Source organism: Falco cherrug, chromosome 9 (genome assembly GCF_023634085.1).
Source record: "Falco cherrug isolate bFalChe1 chromosome 9, bFalChe1.pri, whole genome shotgun sequence".
NCBI classification, from domain to species: Eukaryota; Metazoa; Chordata; class Aves; order Falconiformes; family Falconidae; genus Falco; species Falco cherrug.
The window spans coordinates 5552998-5572275 of NC_073705.1; the positions used below are offsets into that span (position 1 = coordinate 5552998).

The following is a 19278-nucleotide window of genomic DNA, read 5'->3' on the forward strand; positions in this document are numbered from 1 at the left end:
TGTGATCGACGCTCATTTTTGCCCAACTTTCTGCTCCGGTCATGTTGCCCGGTTTGATTTCCCTTGGGCGAGCGGCCCGCGTGGCTGGCAGACAGTGACCTGAGCTGCGCATCGGTGGCATCTGTGAGATTCCACTTTAGGTTTATGTGTAGCTCACTGCCAGCTGTGGTGGTCTTTTCCTTCTCCTCCTTTCTGTGGCAACGTGCTGGCCAAGCTCCAGTCTCCCCTTTTACGTACGCTGAGAGTTTCCCTGGGTTTTATCCTGTTGTGCATCCAGGTGTGAGCTCCTTTGGCTCCTGCTGGCAAGGCAGCGGGGGCGGGAAGGTGAAGGGGAAAGGAGGAGGAAGAGTCCCACACTAAAGCTGGAGGGGAACTAGAACGTTAAAAAGGAAGTAGCATTGGCGATCTGGCATGTTGCAGAACTAGAGTAACTAGTGATGAGACAGGCTGCTTTGGCACTGCTGTGGAAGATGCCTGTGCCTGGGTACCAGGGGGGTGCCAGCTGAGGCAGTGAGGCACGGTAAGTCGGTACTTCTGCACTTGAGGGGAGTGAGCTTTGGAAGTAGTGGGCAAGAACTACAGAAGAAAACAGAAATGTTGAAACAAGGGTAATGCTAGTGTTAAATACCAATGGGAAAACGGTTTTGAAGCTTCAGGTAGGCTTGTCAGTTCTCTCTTCCAGCCCATCCCACCCTTTTATTATTTTTTTTCTTCTTTTTTTTTTTTTCCATCCTGCAAGAACATGGGATCTTGCAGCGAATTTCAGACACTTTATGGAAATCTGTGAAATCATTGCCAAATATTTCATATCATTTTTACAGATACATTAAACAGCAGTGAAAGAACTGAAATTTAAACGTTCAAGCTTCTTCCAATTTTAAGTTGTAGCAGTGTATTTTAATCTTTCTACTGAAAAGAATTCCATCTGCACCAGATTTTGTATTAGCTCTGTCATACTTTTTTTTTTTAATACATTCTAATGAAATATATTTTCTCGACAGGGTCATGTTGGTACAACGGCAACCAAAAAAATTGATGTCTACCTCCCACTGCACACAAGCCAAGACAAACTACAGCCCATGACAGTTGTGACGATAGCAAATGCCAAGGTGCATGACCTGATTGGACTAATATGCTGGCAATATACAAGTGAGGGACGGGAACCAAAACTGAAGTAATGTTCTTTCTTTACTACCTCTTGATCTCTAATTTTCTCCTCTGCAGCCTTTTTGCATAATAAAATGGATTTCCATGTCAATGTTTTTATAGATAAATCTTAGAGAAACCACCTACACATTTATCAGTATTTCCTTTTGAGCATTACACATGCATCTATATCCACTTCTTTTTCAATTAAACTACTGGGTACTGTTTAACGATAAGCATATGAAACCCTGGATCTGTAAACGGATTGTAATTTCAAAATGCTCTATGTGAAAATAATACAAATCTTATCTTTTCTGGTGTCACAGGGGCATTTTTTGTTTTATGTCCCATCTATTTTTTGGTAGTGTTCTTAATGGCTAAGATCACAAGGATGTCAAATAAATCCAGAACTCATCTGTAACTCCCCCTCTTGTTTGTCCTGAGAGAAGGTACCCCGGTTCTGGCTCTGGTTTGTCTGCACGGTACCAGTTTCTCCTACAGCTTCATGGAGAGGGCAGTCGCTGTGCTGGGTGACACGTGTCGTGGAAGTACTGTTAGTATTGTCCTGAAGCCATAGAATAGATTTTAGCCGTAGAGAGTATGCCAAAAACTAGTCAGAATTCTGTCATAGAACTGCAGCATTACCACTTACTTGCTTTCTGCTGTAATTTTGCTGACATACTGACCTTAACTCATTATACACCTGTTAAAATATTTCTGGTTTTCTAAGAATTGACAGGTATAGGGGCTAAAGGTTCTTGTCCTTCCAGGCCATCATCCTGGAGATATCACTAAAATAAAGATGTGCAAATAAGGATCCTGAAAACAAAATAAATACTAGTTTTCTTTGAAATTGTGAATAAAATTGCATTCTTTAGTTTAAAAACCTCTGTCATGTGGTATTTTATAATTTCTACAAGACTTTGACCTCAGTCATGTTGGCTCTTTGCTGTAAAGAACATCTGTCTTGTCCTCAGAAATCTTAGCATCAGTTATCAGTGGATTTTTCAGTATCTTTCGTAGTCATTGCTTACATCTTCATTGTGAAAGAACCCTGCCCCTAAGATTTCTGTGACTAAATAATGGATTTGATTTGCTGTGCTGGAGAACTCGTGTTGTTCAGTTAGAGCTGTTACTTTGTCATGGTAGGTGACATAAGGTACGTAAAACAGGTACTTCAGAGCCACTCATCTGAGCAACTTTGGTTTTAAAACAGTTCTGTAAAATACTTCAGGTTTTGCTGGGTCATAGAACATAAAATAAGAACTTAAAATAGTTTGTTGTAGAGTTATTGGTAACAGATACTAGCAGGTGACTTTCCTGATCTAAAGAAGGTTAAAAGTTTTGTTTTTTTTCTGTACGAGCCAATTGTCACTTTTTCGTTGTTCCTGCAATATTTGATTAATAGTTTGGGGTGTGGTACTGGATTGTATAGTTTGCTCTTTCAGCATTTTTCAGAAGTGTTGAGGGCACAGTAATCTCTCCTGCTGTGGCACAGTTGTAAGGGCGAAAGGGAGGTGCTGAGAGGTCACTTGACCTGCCCTGCTTTAGGGTTAGTTGATTTCTGTTCAGCTGATACAGGGCAACACAGAAAAGCAGCCCCTCCTGAAAACAGTTTTGTGGGTATTGTTGCCTTGGATATAGGATTTCCCTTAGCTCTTCTCAGCAGACATATGAGATGTTTCAGAGGCTAAACACTTTCGGTTTGAGTTGTCATTCTTTAACACTGGAGTAGAAATAGAAAATTATTTGCAGATGGTGCCTTTTCATTTGCAGTTCATTAATTAATTTCATTAATTTGTTATTAATTTCTGTTCATTATATTGTAAGTGTCCTTTGTGTATGACTAGCTTATTTTTTAACGAGCAAGACACCACTAATGTCAATCTTTGGACACGTGTATATTTTTCAGGAGCACAGCACACCTCAAATGGAACAGCACCCATGAGTAGAGGTATTCCATGAAACATCTTTGCCCACAGCAAAAGTTAGCAGTGGGAGGAAGTAAATTTCACTGTCTGCCTTGAAGGATAGGATGTTATAATGTGTCAAAGAGTGATCATGGCCAAGGAGGCTGTCTAATGTAATCAAATCTCAGGACAGAAATAATAAAATTAATAATGGAGGCGTGAGTTCCCACGAACAGTCTAACAGCAGCAACTGAGAAATACATGCTCAGAGGAAGGGGCAGAGCCTCAAGGTTGCAAGAAGTTTGTTTTCTTGTGTAGTTCTTAATTATTTCTCATGTTTTCATCATCTTTTTTTTAGCATTGCTGACTGCCAGTCCCGTAGCAAGGAGTGAGTTAATTGTAAACTAATTCTCATAATTTCCAAATAAGGAAAGAGCTTGTGTAGGTTGGACATCCTCCATTTGCTATTGTTCCTGATCTAGTCGGTTTAGAGTATAAAAGAAAAAATCAGGATCATTGTGAGCACTGCACTAAGATACATATAGAGAATGCTTCAAGTGTGATACACAATGCGTGCAGAATAACAAATACACCTACCAGTGACGCAATTTGAGAATAATGAGGAGGTTGTAGACTTTGTAATTAAGAGAAGCAACCCCTCTGTCTTTAGGAAAAGAATATATTACTGCCTGATTCTTTTTCGTAAAAGGTAGATGTGAGACTCTGAAGAGAGTGAGTACTAGTTGACAGCTTTGGGAACATTTTGTATTCAGTTAGGCTGCCTTTTTTGTTATAATTGTATTACATTTGTCTATATTCAGTGTCTTGATATGAGGAACCACTGACAGTGTTAGCAGCTCTGTTGCTGGCCTCTTACATATGAACTTTGGTCATAACCCAGTGGACCATTCTCTTGCCGACCCCTGACAGATGTGCTGTAATGATTCCACGTGCAAAAAATAAACTAAATCCCTTTCTAGGAATGAATTAATAGTAAGATGCAAAATTCAAATAAACTCCCTATTTTTAGAAGTGAAGAATGGTATTACATCTGTCAGTTATACCTAACTTTTACATCCTGTCCATAGCAAACTGGGATTCTCAAGACTTTGAACCTTGTGATATGAAGCCTAAGGTTCAGGACTTTGATCTCACCCTGGTGGAAGTTCAAAATGCAGAACAGCTTTACCCATTGGGCTGGCTTTTTTCAACAGATTGTGTGTTAATGTTCAGAAACCCACTCCATGTTTAAGACATCTGTAACCCCTTTAATTTATGAGATTTAACCAATATTGTGTATTTTCAGTATAACTGACGGAAGATAAGTTGTTACCACCACCTTTTTTTGGCACTTGGATTGCTTGGAGACCGCACCGAATGTGTTCTGTTGCCTGCGTGTCTATGTGTTCCTCTGGCTTTAATGAGAATTATGCAAATGCATCAAGTACCAAATGGAAATGTTAATGTTACTTGTATAGAGCTTTAAGTGCACACAAGGCCGCACATTGCAGAATTCTGTCAAACAAATAGGTTAGACAATCAGCGGTGTGAGGCGGAGAGCACAGCTGTGGGAAGACAGGCGTTGGGTGACTGCTTAGACTGGGAAGCCTCATGGTGTGGGGTGACTTTTGAATTCTGTTGAACCGGACAGAAGGAGCGTGTGGAGCTTGGTGTCTGTATTCCCTCAACATGAGAAGGACATGCCCCTGCTGGAGCAAGCCCAGAGGAGGCCACGAAGATGCTCAGGGGCGGGAGCACCTCTGCTATGAGGACAGGCTGAGAGAGGTGTTCAGCCGAGAAGAGAAGGCTCCAGGGAAACCTTACTGCAGCCTGCCAGTGCCTAAAGGGGCTCGTAGGAAAGGTGGGGACAGACTTTCTAATAGGGACCGTTGCAATAGGACAAGGGGGAACGGCTTTAAGCTGGAAGAGGGTAGGTTTAGTTAGATACAAGGAAGAAATTCTTTACTGTGAGGGTGGCAAGACACCTGTACTGTTGCCCGGAGCAGCTGTGGGTGCCCCATCCCTGGCAGTGTCCAAAGCCAGGCTGGACAGGGCTTGGAGCAACCTGGGCTAGTGGAAGGTGTCCCTGCCTGTCACAGGAGGCTGGAATTGGGTGGTCTTCCCACCTAAACCGTTATAGGATTTAAGTATCCTATTTTTTTTTTCCCACCTAAACCATTATAGGATTTAAGATATGTAAGTGGAATAAAAGAAGGACCAGAAAGTCCTGCTGGACATTTCTCACTGCGTAAGCAGGATCCTCTGTATCTATTATTTGCAGCTTTTTTGTTTAGCTTGTTCCTAAAAAGACTGGCAGCAATGCAGAACTGTACAGCCTCCTGGCTGCCGGCTTGCTCCGGGGGTCAGGGTGTGCTGAATGATTCTCTTCCCAGCGCTCCCTTTCACCAGTTTCCCTAAAAGTTACTTAAGCACTCTTGAAGAAGTTAAAAATTAATTCTACAGCGATGTTCCCATTCTTCATAACAGTCCAGAGACTCATGAAAGTTTCTTGAATGGTATTGCAGAATTTTCAAAATTCATATGACAAACATTGCTGGATTACCTTTTCGTTAGCAAATTTACAGTTTACATTAATAGTAATGCATCATTATTACCTGTTTTATATAATAAATGTCTTTAGTCATGACAAGGTGCGTATAGATCACCTGGACTAAGCGCTCTCAATAAAGCACAGTTGCAACCAAAGGTTTGTGAATTAATTGAGAAAATTGCAAATCAGGTAGTCAGAGAAATAATTCATTGTCACATCCAATCAATAAACTTTGTAAATCAACTCATTTAATTCAAAAAATGATCTATATAGATCAAGCGACCAATTAAACAATTAGCATACACTTTGCAATTAATTAATTTAAGCATCAATCATGCAATTAAAACTCTAAATTTAAACTGCAGAGTTTAGAAACACACTGCCATGTGAACATTCAAGCTATACTTCATGGCGGTGGAAAATGCCTGGATGCTGGCAGATTTACAATAAGAAAGAATGCTTATTTGTAGGTCAATAATTTAAATATTAACAGCCGAAATAGATTTTAATGTTAGTAAAATACGATTTGGTATATATATTGTTTGGTATATATATTATTTCCCTATGGGCTTTTGTATCTGGAAAGAAAGAGGCTTAGATTTTTCTTTCAAATTTTCTTCACGCTGTAGCTGTTTAAAACTTTCTGTGTTATTTAGTTCTGCTTGTCAGTCTATACTAATTTGGAACTGCTTTTAGTGACTGGCCTTCTTAGGTATTTGAAAAAGGTAGCTTTTCTACTAATCACTGCTATTGCGTTGAACAGATTTTTTTACTTTTCCTGTCATTTATGATACTGTTTACGCGCCTGAGAGCATTCTCTGCTTTTCAAGCCTGCGTTCAATAAACTTTTTCACAATTGCTTGCTTTATGAAAAGATAGAAAGACACTGCTTGTTTGTCTTTTATTCTAAAATGTAATGGTCATGTAAATAAATACTTTTTCATAAATGGAGAAATACTTTGAGAAGTCCCTAAACTTTCTGTAGACTTTAGAATATTCTAATCACTGTCAGTATTTTGCTTCAGTTCAGTTAATGGTGAAGTGAGACTCACTGCTTTACTCTGAGGCTTTGGGGGCTTTTCTATTACCATGTGCTTATGGTAGCAAGATACGTGGGGACTTAGTTGAGTCATGTGTATTTACATGCCATCAGTGGCTTTTAAGTATATTACTCCTGTAATAGGCATGTCTGGCTGATTTGGTTTTTAGTGACTGGTATTGATCAGCTGAACTGAACTGGTCATCTAGCTTCCCCTGAGTAAACTTGGTCTGTCTTTGTTTCAGCGACAACGTCAATGCCTACTGTCTCCATATTGCTGAGGATGACGGTGAGGTTGACACAGATTTTCCACCCTTGGATTCCAATGAACCCATTCACAAGTTTGGCTTCAGCACTCTGGCGCTGGTTGAAAAGTACTCTTCCCCCGGCCTGGCAGCAAAACAGTCGCTCTTTGTTCGCATGTGAGTATGGGTGCTCGCTTTCTCCATCACTGCGAAACATCCGTGTGTCCATGCCACCTTCAGGTCTTTTTTTTTCTTTTCTACTTTTCTTTGTCAGAGTGTAGCGACATTTGGGGGGCGCGTGTGTTTGCGGTTGGCTGCAGATGATGCCCTGCCCCGGGATCTGTCCTGAGGCAGGTGGAAAAGGGAACGAATGCTGCTGGCGGCAGCTCGGGTGAGCCTGTCACCCTAAGTCTGAACCTACAGAAGAAGAAATACACCCCTCTGCCTGTGATTAGTGGGGAACACTGAACTGCTGCACTCCCACTAGTACATACTCAGAATTTACACAGAGTTTGAGCTCATAATCTTAATTTTGCTCCAGCCTTGCTGCTTATTTCTGAAAAATATGTTCTGAATAATAAATAACATATATAATAGCTTCAGAGAAAGAGAATTGTGAAGTCATTCGTGTTGGATATCCAGAGCCTTTTGCAACGGGTATTAAGAACTGATCTTTCTAGTGACTTTTCAGTTATTTGGGGAAAACAGATTGAATTTTAGCAGGAAAAAAGTGTACTTGTGGTGTTTGGGTATTCCATATATCTTTCAAATCCTGATAGACAAAGTCATAGATTTGCATTTTAAGACTGGTTAGTGGACTGAAAAGCAAGTAATTTTAAATACGAATAGTTGCAGAGTGCATTAATAACAACGCAGTGATTGAGGAGAGAAATGAACAGTAAATAAGCATGCCAGTTAGAATAGGACTGGACATACCACTCTAAAGCCCAGAATTTTGAAGAGGAAGACCCCATCGACCACTGAAACTTGAAGCTGTCTGGTTTGTAGCTCAAGAAGAATTTACTATGTCATTATGAGTGAATTAGCATTTGAGTGGTACATACTGTGCTTGATCACTTTTATTTTTCTTTACGTGTGAGTGAAAAATCCTTTAAACCATAAGAACGCCTTAATTACTATAAGAAAATACTAGCAGTATGAATGACTTCTTACTTGGGAAAAATATTTCATGTTTGGATCTCTTGGAATGAAAATGCAAATAGGGTTTTCCTGGTTATTGACATTTCACAACCATACAGCTGCTTCCAGTTTTGAATTATCAGACATTTAAAAAAAAATTCTGATGTATTTAATTACATTTGTATGTTCTTTATTGTGTACTATGTTTCGTAGCGACATTCTAAAGCGTCCTACTGAAAGAAATTTTCAGCAATCCCATGTGTATTTCCCAAAGGCCCATTCTCTGTATTCCACTGCATTAGGTCATTAGAAAAGAAAATATTCTGTCCACAGTATTTACAAATAAGTTATTCCAGGTAAATATATTCAGCTGTGCTGAACTGGGTGCAGTCGTGTGGAAGCTGATAGAGGGAGGGAATGAAGCAGCCTTGCCAGTCAGGCTACAGGTCCGTGCTTGGTTTGTGCAGGTTACAGTCCCACAGCTGAGCCAGGCAACCGACTTTCCCGCCTGTGGGATTGCAGAATATTTAGTTCCTTCTGCCTGACTGAGGAATGCTGCAGGTTTTATCTGGAAGAGGGAATATCTCTTTCACTTGTGTGCATTTCTCCAGAGTCAATGCTATTGCCATGGATTTGATTTTTTTAAATTTTGTGATTTCATGAGTGTTTTGTCTTCAAGGTAATCCCGCATTTTCAGTGTCCCCAGAAAAACGCAAGGAGTTACATAGAAAATTCTATTCTAATTCCATGCAATCAAAAAGGATCACAAATGTTTATTGCAGGTAGACCAGTTAAGAAGTCTGTATCATTACAAGTCTAAATTGATGATTTCTAATGTGGAAGGAGTCCCCTTTCTTTCTCAACTGCCTCCTTCCTAAACCCCTGTTGCCTGTACTCAGTACATAAATAGGGGTTAGTATTTAAATGCAATGAACAGATGTGGTCTCAGCTTCGGGATGTTGGCTTGGAGGAGATGGCACCAGTGTTCCCATCTGGAGCACAGAGACCTCAGCAGGATCCTGGCCTGGCCAGCAGGTCTCTGACCAGTGCTGGTAGCAGGATTAAGGTCCAGCTGCAAATCCTGCAAAATGAATGTGAGGTCTATTGATTTAACTTAATTTGTACTCATCTGAGGACCTTCCTTCTAACTTGGGAGGTCCTGCTGATTAGAAATAGGACAACTGCATCTTAAGTAGTAGTGCTTTTCTGAGAGGGTTTGGGTTTTTTCTGTGTCCACATGTTAATTTGAAATTGCTTGTACTTCCTGTGTAAATACCTTTCTGTAAACAGTTAGATTTAAATTAGAATTTTTAATGTGTCCTCTAGGATAGAGAATTACTTGATCAAAAGGTTGTTACTTCTGTGAGTTTAAATGTGCGTGCTGTCTTATTTTTGTAGGGATTTGTTGTAAATTCTACATCTTCTTCCTTCCCTGTCATCCTACTAGTGCATGTAATTGTGTTTTTATATTTTGCATCCTTTCCCCCCGCCCTCCCCCCCTCCTCATGCTGAAGTATTTCAGCTGCTGCTGTGTCAGGCTTGTGAGTTGTAATGTTTATTAATATTGAATCACTGTTGAAAAAAGTTGATGCTTCTGAGAAGCTTCATGATGAAGCATGGTGTTTTATTTCAGATCTCACCCATCCTGCATATTGGATATATTTTCAGATGTTGTGCAGTTTCCGAGCTGACAGTTATGGAACCTCGCCAGGGACCCCGTTTCAGCAGGACATGTTTGAGCAGAAACAGTTTGCAGAACTTTATACACTTAAACTCCTGCCAAGGCAAACTCTTAGCCACTTGAGTTAGTTATAAATACCCAGTGGCGGTGGTTGGAAGTAGCCCACAGTGCATTTTATATTCTGAGCTGAATGTGAATGTCTTTGTGGCTATATAGAGTAGTAAATAATTGAGTTTGATTAGGGAGAGGGACCTCATTATCCCCCCACCTGTGCCCAGCTGGTAGGGGAGGGTCGAAATGAAGCCATTAGCTGTCTCTCTTACTGGCATCTCAAAGAGCTCAAATACATCTGTGTCTTATTTTCTTTTCTGGCACAATCAGTCGAGCAAGCTAAGCAGGCATGACCGAATTTGGCAAGTTCCAAGGACTCTGGCAAAGTTACACAAGGAGAAGACGGAGGGCAGTCATTCTGGCTTCTAACTGCCCATTAGTCTAGCGAGTTATGTTTTTGGAAAATGTCTGTTGTGGAAAGCAGTACTTTGTCCAATGTCAAACCCAGCATTTGCAAACAGCCCTCTTTGATGTCGAGTATGATTTGTCAGGAGGAGTCAAACAAAGCACTGCATTCATGTAAATGCAGACGTCTTGAGATGGTGAAGGAATACCTGAAAGACTCTGAGCGAAGGTAGCTTAAAATAAATCTGTACTATCATTAGGGCTTTTTTCCCTCGGAAATTTTATTATCACAACTTGACATGCTCGATCTAATGGTGTTTCCAGGAGTTGTAGCTCAGCTGCCAGTTGGCACACAGATGAAATTTGGCATACAGTTTCTGTGCCCTGTAGCAATTCTTTTCTGTTTTGATACTATGTTTACATTGCTTTGACTGTTATATATGTATTTTTCAAAGCCACACCTCTGCTATACCTGATAGATCGAGGTTTGAAACATTTTTAAAGTATCAGGCTTTCACCATACACTTACAAATGCAATTCAAAGCTTTGAAATGTGTTTTTTTTATGGAGCACTACACAAAAGGCCTGTTAACGTGGGTGCAGGTGATCTGCAAAGTATATTTTAGAATTTTCATAAACCGCAAATTTAAGAAAGTTAATATAGATGCCAAAGTGAAGAAGCGAGGCTCCCAGGATAGTGAGTAGGGAGAGGCAGGACCCCAAGGAGGTGGCAGAGCAGGAAGCCGACTTGTTGGATGTCTAATGATAGCTTATAGTAGTGTCAGAACAGAGCCAACAGAGCACAGATTTATCCCAGGCTAACCTGAGATGCACAAAAGCAAGATCATTTAGACTCAGAATAAAAATTGTGGCTGGCATAGTTATTCTGGTTTGTGTCACTGTGCAGTTTATCTTAAAAATTACCCAGCTTAAGTTAAGTACATTGCATCAACTGGGATTTTTAATCTTAACTTTGACTTTGTGCTGATCAAGTGGAAATCGTTTTTAGTCATTCACAGACACTTTCAACCATGCCAACCATTTTTTGCAGTGAGCTTTAAGTGCTATAAATTCCACTTCAGTGCTAAAAAAAAAAAAAAAAAAGCACCTAAAAATTAAAATTGCTCCAGATTGGAAAGGCAGGTTTTGGGAAAGTTTGTTTCTCGTTCAGAACAGAAGCCTTTTGTCCTTTAAGTGTTGAGGTTTTATTTTGCTTCGCAAATGGAGCCCCTGGAGAGGACACTGCCTGTTTCCATGCTGCCTCTGAGCACCGTTACCCTTCAGGCAACACCCTGGCGTCAGCCCGCCGAAGCTCTTGCCTCTTCTGTTGTTTTCTTTTTCCTCTTCTGAACCTTGCCACCCTGGCTCCAGCGCTGAGGCTGTAAAAGAAGATGGAAAGCCAAGTTACCGCAGAATGATCACTATCATTAACATTCACGGGTGGTTCACTTATCATTCCTGACTGCACAGACATGGCAGCCGTTATGAAACGTCCACAGGTGTAGCACGATGATACATATTACATTGTGCCACAATGGATTTATGTATTCTGTAACAAAAGAAAAGTGTAATGAAAAAATACAGAAGGTAATCCTTTATTCCTCCACTGCACAATTTATCAGTAATGCCTGTGGATGATAAGTGCCAGGGATTTCCTTTGCTTGATTTAACCTTGTCACCCAGGTATGTTTTTGCAAAATGACAGAAAACACAAGCTAAGGAATTTCTTTGGCTTCCAATTTGTAAGGAGCAGTTTTAATTGATTGAATAGCATCTGCTTGTCCATCCCGTTTTCTAGTGTGTTGACTTAAAATAAAGGTATCGCACGTTAGCAGAGTAAGCTAAAACATGTAATTTATAATCGTAATTAAGGATATGCTGGAATTAGGTTGAGCGAGGACAGTTCATGCAACATTATCAATGCAGAGCATAACTGGGAAGCTGGCAAGGTGAGGTGGGGTATGTATTTCTTCCAGAAGAGCCTCACTGTGCTATTTTCACATAAAGGCAGGTTGCAGTAGATTGATGGTGTTTCAGGCGATGCAGTGCGGAGGGTGGCTCCGAGCCTCCCTGCCTGTTTGCTCGCGCTCCGGCACACCAGGCACGGCGCAGGGCTTCTCCATCGCTGCGGCACTGGAAATGTGCTCTGACACGCTGGCCTGACCCCAAGATGATGGCAGGGTCTTTGGTCTGGGCTTAAATCCACCCTCAGCTCTGGTTTCTGGCTTTACTGAGTGCTAAAATGTCATGATGGAGGTTCTTCGGTGTATTGTTAGGGAAGGACAACACTGCACGCTTCATGAGCCAGAGCAGGGGAGGGGGAGAACCGTGCGCCGGAGCTGGGACGGGCACTTCAGACCCCCTGGCTCCCTTCCAGAGCAAATAATCCAAAAGTTTACAAATGCGGGGTGCGCTTTACATTTCACTGCTCTTGCCAAAGTCTCACTTACGGGATAGCACACTAAATATAGTAGAACACAGAGGTTTTTCTTATTTTGCTTTGATCAGTGAAATAAACTTTTAAAGATTGTTCTGGGATGAGATCCAGCTCTGAGGCAAAGAATGGCCGTGGCTCAGGCATGAGTTAGTTATAGAGTGTCAGGGAAATTAGTCTGACAGTTCTCAGGCCAGCTGCTCAATAGAAAGAATCGACCAAGTCAGGATGGCCTGAAATGAGCGGGATCAACAGCAGCATGTGCTTTTTAGCTGCTGAAGTGTCAGGAATCGAAAGACAGTCTTCCATTTTTCAGGAGGCTCCAGATGCATGTTGCCGCAAGCAGCCCCGAGCTGGGTCGGCCGTGCCTGGTTCATGTCCCCGTGGGGCAGATCCATGGGGTGGGCTGCAGCGCCCACTGTGTTTTGGGGGAAAACACATTTGAGAAACATTTTGTACTAAAGGGAAAAAGTAAAGCTGTGACTCCAGTCGTTTTGGCCAGAGAAGGTTTTGGAAGACTTTCTTCGCCTTTGCCGGTTGGCATTTCTTTTTTTCTTCCTGCATATTGGAGTTTATTTTCCTGTATTTCGGTTGCAGCTCTCTGGAAACCTTCTTTCTGCATTGCAGAGCATTTTATTCACTACCTGAAGGCGCCAGATATCTTTTGAGTCAGTGTTCTGATGGTTGGGTCCAGCATGCAAGGCTTTTCTTGTAGCACTTCATTGACAAATATCATGTAATTTAAATAAAAGCACAAAGGTAGTTTCCTTTTCATAGTTATAGTATAACTATATATATACTTGTATAAGAGGCTTTTTACTTTTAAAAAACCCAGTAAGTTTAGCTTGGTGGATCAGTTTGGACTGGAGCTGTAATGGCTTTGGGAAGCGAGATGAACAACCAGGAAGCTGCTGAGCAGAAGAAAGACGTTGTGCAGTGCTCGTGCATATTGCAGGGCTCCGCAGCAGCTTAGGGGAAGATTTGCTCACCAGTAAAGGGTTTAGGAAGGTCTCTGCTCACTGTATGGCATTAGTCAAACCCCCTGAATCCTTGGGCTGTACCGAGGATGGCAATCTCACCACTGCAGACATGGATGCTACTCCCTCATGTGGAGCAGTGGGCTCAGTTCTCGTTCTGTATGAAACACGTGGCAGAAATACAGCGGGGAAAAAGTAGATGCATGAAAAGGTTGGGAATATTTGGTTTGGAGACGAGTCAGATAGAGTTATAAATAATAAATGGTCTAGAGAACATAAATTTGGGCTTTTAGGCAGTTTCATTTTTGCCAGGAACAAAGGGAATTGAGAATGAAATTCAGATGAGTCTAACTCACAACTGATGGGAAGGAAACACTGCTGTACACCAGTGGGACTGTGCCACGAGGTGAGGAGCCTGGCGCTGAGCTGCCTGAGGAGTGGGGGGGTGCTCTGAGATCAGCCCCATCTGGTGCGCTCCTTACAGCGTAGCAGGCGAGTTCATTTTTCATAATGCATAACTGAGCACCCATCATAGATTTCTTGACTGTGTCTTTGGCCTGTCCCAGCCACTCCCGGCAGATGAGGTTGAGTTGCAAAGCTTAACTGGCGTAAATAAGGTAGCGGTGTGCTGTGAGCAGGGTAGAAGGGGACAGCGTGCACTTGCTGTTCTGGCAGCCACGAGAAGAGCACGAGTGAGTGAGCTGCAGGACAGCAAGCAGGTAGCCAGCACATGCCCAGGCGGGGGGGGGGGGGTCACTGGCCGCCGTGTCTGCACTGTGGCCAGGAGTAAGTGTTCCTGCGTGGTGAGGGCTTGAAGGTGTCATGTATTCACCTGGGCTGTGTCACGGTGTGGCTAGGGGTGCCACATCTGAAGTGATCTGAGCTCAGACTTGTATTCCCAGCGTTTGTGTCTGGAGGAGACCCGTAATGCGGTCTTGTTTTTAATGATGTAATTGCGTTGCTTGGATTGCTTCTGACTGCCAGATGCTTTTCAAAATATTCCAGTTGTGATATTCACATAGAGCTCTACTCCCTGATTAAAATTCCTAGTTGCCAGATACAAAGCTCCTCCTCCTGTCTAAACAGCTTTGCAAACCCGTTTTTTCCGTGCAGTGCAAGTCTCTCGCTGTGGGTGCCCAGCAGCTCTCAGGTTTCTGTGCTAACTGTCTGCAGTGACATCTACTGACATGAGCAGAGATTGACTGCAAGGTCTAAGGGGCAAAATTTACTGATATATTAATCCAGTATCTCTTCTGTTACACTGTCACCTTCTCTGCTTCCCCCGTGATGCCACTCTCAATATTTGGCTGGTGGTGTCTCCCATAACCGTCCCCGTGCTGTGTGCAGTGTTGCCCCTGGTGCGGGCTCTCCTGGGGGCAGCTGCCGGGAACCTCGCCGTGAGACTCTGCCACGACGTTCACAAAAACCTGTCCAAAGAAAGCACGTTACTTACGTTTGAAATAATGCTATCTGTTAATAGTGCTGAAAAGCTGCTGTTATTTCTCTGAGTGTTGTTCTTCCACTTCTGCTTAATGATTTGTTACATCTGCCATCGGGACATGTATGAAAATGACATTGCAAACTGTTTCTCTTGTATGCACTGTGAAATGCCTAGCAGATACTTAATAATGAGTAGTTGAGGAGCTCTGCAGGTACATTTGCTCATTTTTCTTTTTTAATGATGAACACAAATTGATCAAAAATCAAGATAAATTAGGAGAATCCTTGCACACCTTGAATCTCAATCCATTTTCTCCATTTTCGTCTCTGCCTTTCTAAGGGAGTTTGCTCAGTTTCTCCTTTTAACTTACTTTTATAGCACAACTTTGTTAATTGGTGGGCCTAACAGGTCCTTTGCTTGAAACTAACGACAATTGCAGTGAGCTGCCTGCTGATGATTGTGTTGTAAAAATGCATGTGCATCTGTCTTGCAGAAATGCTGCTCATGGATTCTCACTTATTCAGGTGGACAGTATGAAGGTCACCATGAAGGATATCTTACAAAAGGCCTTAAAGAGAAGGAAGGGATCACAGAGAGGCTCAGGTGGGTTATTTTATCGTATTTTCTAGAGGGTAGGGTGTTTTTCCATGAGCATATTTTATATCTCTTTTTAACTGTTTTGGAAGATGCTCGGGTTTTTTTCAGTAGGTATTGTGATCTTCAGTACCACTCAAAAGCAGTTCCGTGTGCAGGTTTGTGTTCTAGATACTGGCAAAAAGCAGGCAGGGGAGGAGCTGCGTAATGTTTGCTGCAGAGCAGTATATCCATTACTGCAAATATTTATTTATGATAACAGAGCCATTTGCATTCAAGTCCAGTAGTGGTAATTTGAGATGATGGGTGGAAGTACAGTAAGGCCAGTCCTTCACAGAATTTGAATACTTTTGATTTATATAAGAAAATGATGCTTAGTATGATTTTTAAATAATTTAAAGGGTTCATCGCTACTTGTAGAGAAAAAGAAAAATTTACTTTCTGCAATGTTGTCAAATAGTACTGTTATAGTTAAGACATATCAAAATTTAAAAAAGAAAATTTACAGTACTTGAATTTATATTTTAGAGCAATGCTTTTCCAGGGTGTAAATGGGCATTCACATATATGTTAGTGTATATATTTCAAAAGTGTTGCTGGAAAGATCTCTCAGCCTTACAAGAAATAATTATGTTGAGAAATTGCACCGAGTCTTGTCACACAGCAAAGGAACTTTAATATAAACCTATCTATATACAAGGTAGAGATAAGGATCTTGTCTTTGTAAATGAATGAAACCTCCTTATATACGTTTAGTTTTAACTATGGGAAAAGAAAATAAACCCTGTTCTCTTTAGAAAAAGTAGTTCAGTGTGGTTTTTAAACGAGTGTATAATCTGTCATGGATTTAATTAGCTATCTTCAGATGAGAGCTGAAGTTTTAATAAAAGTTAGAAGAGAGAACACAGTGAAGGACACGGATGAGCTGTCTCAAGGCCATATTCCAAGGGAACGATAAGAGCTGTAAAAAATGGCAGAGGAGAGCAATTGAATGAAGCAATGAAAATCTGATTCTCGTAAAAAAAAAAAAAAGGGGGGGGGGTGGGAAGGAAAGAGAGAGATGCTGGTAGGGGTGGTTGTAGATGAGACCCGCCAGCGTCTGCAGCAATTTGGCTGCTGGCCAGGAGTCATTGTTCACCCTCGGCTGTGGCGGCTCCGTCCAGATGTGCCAACTGCACGTTTCAGCTTTTGCCAGCTGACTGCGCCGTTTGATAACCAGCTCTCTGGATGCCCATCACTGGCCGCAGAGATAGAATTAAATGATGATGATCTTCCCACAAGTTGGGAGAGGAAACAATGCATATAAATCTTGATTTCATCTCAGCGTGAGAAGTCTTTATCCATCATCACTCATAATGAACAAGTCGTTAGCTGCGATGAATGGTGTTCTGTTTTTTTCAAACACCTCTTTTGTTCACTTTTTGGGTGACTTTTATTTGTTTCCTGGGGTCAGATTTCTCTTCCCTGAAGGGAGGTGGCTAAAGGATTCACTTAGCTCAGTCTTTAAACTACTTTCCTCCCTTGTGTAACAGATGTTTTACTCTTTCACCCATTTGAAATTTGGTTTTGCTTTTATTTTGTTATTTTTGCTCAGTAGCTTAGAAACGGCATGGACCTGTCACTTATTCCTTCAACTAATATATTTATTTCTACTGTCCTGGCCCTCCTGCTGAGAAAGCTTTGCAGTAAGAGGGTATATAAGCATGTGTGTATCGTTTTGGAGGGTTTTAATTATACAAGAAATCATTTAAATTTACTTTTAATAAATTATCCGTGAGACATCTCACCCCTTTGAGATATGACCATCATCCCTGCTGTGGATATAACCATGGTAGAAGTCCCAACTAAAAACCTCGTGGTTACTTATAGGCGTATTTACTTCTGAACATGTAATTGGGTTGCTTGAAATAGTCGGTGTTGCAGATTTCAGTTGAGCTTGTGTATAGATAGGTCCAGAATCAGGACCTGCGGCTGTAAACTTCATGAGTTGGAGTCACTGCAGGAAGAGCAATCACTCTAGGGAAAGGTTTCTACTTTAATTCCCATATTACTGAATTTCATAAATGAAATTTTGTTTGTTTTATTTTTTAACTGTTGGTGAGCACTCATAATGCATTATTGAAATTGTCATGTCATACTGCCATGTGGGTGAAGGGACTTCTCAGGTTAGGTATTTATGTATTAAATTGGTAAATCACTTAAACTTTTTCATTAAAATTATATTCCCTTATCCAAAACTTCCCTTATTCCCAGTTATTTCCCTTACCCAAAACTGTGATTCATCAGTCAGTGTACTTCGGTGGGGTGGGGGTCTTCAGAGGGTCTTGCCAGTCATCTTTAAAAAAGCAGAAATTGCAGCCGTCTGCACAGAGGGTTCCTCTTGCCTGCCCTGCCCTGGGGATCCCAGACCTTTCCCCGAGCCCTTCCACTGCCGCTAGCGGTGAAATGCCGCCGAGGCTGACGGGTGCTTCAACCTGGGATGCCACCACAGTGGGCACGGCTAGGCCAGAGCAGGAGCAGGAGGATATTGCCATCATTCTTCATCTGCCACCCGATTCTTCCTATTTGGAGTGGATATGCCTCTTACTTTCACTGGGAGATGCACAGATAAATGGATTTAAGATCAGACTATTATACGGTCCCATGCCGTTGTAGTTCAAGTCATTATTAAGCAGTGGATTAGGATGTCAAAGTTCTGCATAAAAGATAAGACATAATTTAGGAAAAGCATTTCTTCTTATTAAGCAATGCTTCCTTTTAAGTTGATTGTTCTGATTTTTAGAAAGTGATAACCAAAAATAGATGTAATATGTTTATTTAAAGCTTTTGTAACAGTTTCATAAAATATAAATGCCCATGAACTTTTCTGCCCATGCTCAACATGCCTCCAGACCAGCCTTCACAGGATGAATGAATTTATTATGTTTACAGCTGATGCTGATTTCAAGTACTTGTGTAAGAAGTTGCTCTCTGACCGATTTTCACTGCTGACTTACATGACATTTTTCAACTTGGTCCTGTGTTTCTAAGAAAACACAGATCTTGGTTGGCTTTTTTGGGTGAAGAAGAAATTGAAGAGTTTCTCTTGTCTAGTCAGGAAGGGTATATTCCAGCATGACCAGGGCTAAAATACTAGACCGATTTTCCCTATTTATTTTATTCAGACGGTAGTCTGCAGCTTACAGGTAGGTTTTCCAACAAACAATTGAGCCACAAGTTCCTGAAAATCCATATGCTTCAGCCACCTCTGAGTCAGTGACCTTCTGAGCTTCTCTATTTTTTAATTTTGTTTAAAAGTGCTGTTGCCATCCTTGCAGCTGCCAGCCCTTGCCTGCCTTGGAGCACCGGGCTGATAACGACACAGAACATTCCCCTAGGCGAAGGGTCACGCAGAGCCGAGGTTTCTGCGTGTTGTTCCAGCGCGTGCACCGGCATTCATGTAGCTGTAGTGTGAACCATGTCTGCAAAAAATATCAGTGTGTTTATTTCAAAATGCCTTTTTTTGAAAAGACGAAAGCTGAATAAAGGCTTTTGACTGCAATTTAACTTCAAGCCAGAGATTATTTGTTGCAGGGAGACATAGCTCATTAGAAGGAGGTAGAAGTGGGGTAAAACCTTTGTTTCATAGAAAGCAGCATGAAAAAAATGGAAGCACTATTCTGAT

The 19278-nt window shown here is 41.5% G+C and overlaps 1 protein-coding gene across 3 annotated transcripts in view; it reads left to right on the top strand.

Moving 5' to 3' along the window:
- The window catches only part of MAPKAP1 (MAPK associated protein 1), a 107360-nt gene that overhangs the window by 44635 nt on the left and 43447 nt on the right, over positions 1-19278 (top strand). For all 3 annotated transcript variants that reach the window (XM_055719898.1, XM_055719895.1, XM_055719896.1), the window contains exons 5-7: positions 1002-1174; positions 6892-7068; positions 15514-15623. In XM_055719898.1, coding sequence (XP_055575873.1) covers positions 1002-1174; positions 6892-7068; positions 15514-15623 — 460 coding nt within the window. The remainder of the gene's footprint in view (positions 1-1001; positions 1175-6891; positions 7069-15513; positions 15624-19278) is intronic.